This window comes from Penaeus japonicus, unplaced genomic scaffold (assembly GCF_977035675.1).
Source record: "Penaeus japonicus unplaced genomic scaffold, GWHDUDI00000001_assembly GWHDUDI00000031, whole genome shotgun sequence".
Taxonomy (NCBI): Eukaryota; Metazoa; Arthropoda; class Malacostraca; order Decapoda; family Penaeidae; genus Penaeus; species Penaeus japonicus.
This window is the reverse complement of record NW_028234433.1, coordinates 14763594-14767362: the sequence shown is the minus strand read 5'-3', so window position 1 is coordinate 14767362 and position 3769 is coordinate 14763594. Positions and strand designations below refer to the sequence as shown.

Genomic DNA, 3769 nt, shown 5'->3' with positions numbered 1-3769 from the left:
GCGTGTGCGTGTATTTGTGTATGCGCGCGCACGCGCGTGTATGTATGTGCATGTGAGTGTGTGTGTGCGTGTATGTGTGCGCATGTGAGTGTGCGTGTGTGCGTGTGCGTGTGTGTGTCTCCGTGTATGTATTCCTTCATTAATGATTTACATATTTGTCTCTAAACATGGAATTAGAAACCTGATTGTTCCCCCAAAAAATACGGTGTCCTTCTTTTCCCTTCTATCCACCATATACAAAGATTTAAATCACATGAATAACACTAAGCTTTCCATTATATTCCTTGTGGAGAGAGAAAACAGCTCCTCTGTCACCATGCCCTTTTTCCTTCTAAGATTGATATTCCCACTGAAAATCTCATTTTGTATTGGTTCCATACTTGGTATAAGGAATATGAACTCACAAGGTATGCACAATGAAAGGAGATCCATATGTTTTTATAGTAGAAAAGGTTATATATAGGCTTTTATAATTGATTGTTTATGTCTCTGACTTTGTCTATTTATATATTGTTTATCTCTACTACACATCTTGTCACTGGTAAGTAAAAAAAAAGCGAGAGGAAGAGAAAGGAGATTGTAGATAAAGGATAAAGGATAAATATATATGCATGCACATATATGTATGTTCTGCACACTCAATCTGACAGTGTATTATAGTTTTATGGGAGAGAAGGCAACTTCATTCATTATCTTTGTAATGTTGTTGTTAACAGTGTCACAGCATAAACCGGCTATACTGTCACGGGTACATCATAGACACTGCACATATTCTGGTTCACCTTACTCTTCTGCCTGCACTGCCGGACCTTTAGGGCCGGAGGTCAGCATCAGTACTGCCAGATTAACACAGCCTTGTTTTTCCGCAGTTTTCTCAACATATATTTAGGGGATACTTTTCAGGCGAGTGAATATTTTCTAGGAGAATTGTGCTATATTTGTGATTGTAAGCTAAACCTATTTTGGCGAATATTACGGTAATTATGGTAATTATAACAATAATTACGATCTTCAGTCACTTAATGTAGCAATTACTCCTAGTGTGAATATAAAAAGGAATAAGAGAAAGTACTAATAAAATTAGAGCTAACCCCTTTATTGAGACCGAACACTTGTGGAATGATCCATTTATAAAAAAAAAAAATAATAAAATAAAACACGTGTGCATGTATCCATGCACTCCTGGTATCAGTGGGTTAACGAAAGTATTCCCACACCATGTACCTGAAGTAGATGGCAAGTCATGGTGGAATATACCAGCTATTTGATAATTTTGTCATATGTTTTCACCCACATCCATGACAACTTTTGTCTTAGATTGTACAAGGTATTTCCAACATTTACAATTACAATCTTAACCCATCCCTCTGTAAAGAGTGTAAGTACTTATTCTAGTACGGCTATATTACCATGGGGAAAGAAAAAAAAAGATCATTCTTATAAGTATATTTGATATACATCTATACCGTTTCATAACATTTCAATACATATCAGAAATCTTAAAAGTTTATCCATGGGAAATTAAATTTGAACAAGAGTTCAATATATCTGCAATAAATGGAAATGCATAATGATGAAATAAGATTGGCAATCAAAATACATGAACTATACATACCAAAGACTAGCAGAACACAGTGTCAATCCTGTTCTCCATTATTGTACCAACAAAATCAATGTGGTATAGGACACAGATATATATTTTGATTGGTCAGCATCCAGTTTCTATATGCAATGTATGGCTACTTAAAAATGATATGTTAACCTTACAGCAAAAAATTCATGCCAAGGAATATGAAAGAAAGTAGAAAGAAAAAATATCACTACCCACAAGCATACACCCATACATACTCTTATAGCTGCCCTTACCTTTAAGAACAATGGGAATTTACACATATGCTTTAATACACACATAATGGGTTATGGATTTGAAAGAAAGTCTTTCATCACTGATATTTCAGAAAGTTAATATAAATACATGTCAAATTTTAATGACAACTTTTGGTGTAACCCGGTTAAAATTTCCTTTGAAAACAATGTTATATCTATACAAATTACAGTATGTATAGCAAGATAGCAAAATATCTAAAACGGAAACTAGGCCAGTATTGCAAAGTAAGCAAACCTTTAAAAAAAGAGGAAGAAATTTACATTAAAATCTGTCATTCTTAAAGCATTACAGTACAGGATTTGATATCAATATTACGATGAAGGTTCCTTTTTTCCTACATGAGAACAGACTAAAGGGAGGGCTGTTAATGGCTTACAAGAAACCCAGCAGATGGGTGGGTGAGGGTGAGGGCTATGGATGCACAAGACACAGGGGGTCGAGGAATTTATGACTAAAAGATTACAAATTGGAAAGAATGGTCATCTTTGGTCTGGAGCTGCAACCTGCTGTGGCGATCTCTTAATTCCACTGTCCTCCACCTGGAAGGGAGAAGAGGAAGGTGAGAAAATATGTCGCAATTTGAAGTCTTCTTTTTATAGTCAATTCTAGTTTTCAGAATGCACCCATGGGAATTCTTGCTTTCTAACTCAAACAACAGAAGAAAGGGTTTTTAATCTAGAAATAAAGGAAAAAAAAAAAAAATAAATAAATAAATAAATACAAATCCAACAATGCTACCCCCTACCACCCCACCTGGCTAAGTCACACTATGTAGGAAAATTCTCTAACAATTTCATCCACCCAATCAAACAAATAAATGAATAAATAAATAAATAAATAAATAAATAAATAAATAAAACATGCACACGCACACGCACTCGCACACACACACACTCACACACAAATGATAATAAAAAAATAAATAAATAAATAAATAAATAAATTAATTAATTAAATAATAATAATAAAAAATAATAATAAATAATAATAATAATAAAAAAACTCTTTATCAGACACCCTTACACTCAACTTACACATAGCCTCTAGGATGGAGAGTAAAATGAGCCAATGATTTAATCATATATGTTTATATATAAACTATAAACTGGTAAACTTCATAGAGAAAATAAGAAATAGAAATAAAAATGAAATAACATATCAAAAAGATAACAAATCAATAGTCATCTTTCTATTGTATATAATGTCCTTGAATCTATAAAAGGTAGATTTTACAAAAACAATTTTATTACAGTTCCTGTCATTGATATGTACAGATGAAGAGTTATGAATATGAATTATTAAATCTCTCAGTATACTATGCTCTGTTTACAGACTCAAAGATCATCATAACAAACTTGCAAAGAATAAAGTTCTAAAATCATAATATATATTAAGGGAGCACCCTATCATCATTTTTTTCTATTTAAAGAATTTTTAAAAATCATTGATAATGAAACCAATTTCTCATAATTCATCCAGATTAAATGCATTAAGTTTTCTATGGAAAAACCTGAACTTCACTGTTGGGAAGGAACACGTGCATAATTTTCCCTATCCTTTACACTTTCTACTTGTTTACCTAAATATCTGATCTTACTCAAATCAACATTTTTATTGGAATTACGTAATATAAACTACATTTCTTTTACAACCTAAACTTTGGAAAAAAAAAAATATTGAAAAAAATCAGGAATTAAATCTATAAAGGCTAAACTTCAATAGTTAGAGGAATAGGCACTGCACCTTTAACTAGGAAAAAGGTATCCCTAATGTTGAGACCCTTTTCTCAGTAAACTAGACAATATGTTGAAAATAGTTTACTTCCACTCTTGATGCCAAAACTGCCCAGGAGATGTCTCCCCACCTGCGATAGTGGGTTAA

The 3769-nt window shown here is 32.7% G+C and overlaps 1 protein-coding gene across 4 annotated transcripts in view; it reads right to left on the bottom strand.

Annotated features, from left to right (window-relative positions):
* Window positions 1–1431: 1431 nt before the first annotated feature.
* Window positions 1432–3769, bottom strand: part of LOC122249078 (protein lin-7 homolog C) — a 9528-nt gene continuing 7190 nt past the window's right edge. For 2 of the 4 annotated variants that reach the window (XR_006222835.2, XM_043009664.2), the window contains exon 6: window positions 1432–2427. Coding sequence is in view for 1 of the 4 variants with exons in the window: in XM_043009664.2 (XP_042865598.1) it covers window positions 2408–2427 (20 nt within the window). In the remaining 3 variants the exon portion in view is untranslated. Of the gene's footprint in view, window positions 2428–3631; window positions 3753–3769 lie in introns of all 4 variants that reach the window. The other 2 variants (XR_006222834.2, XR_015192615.1) reach the window with 2 other exon arrangements.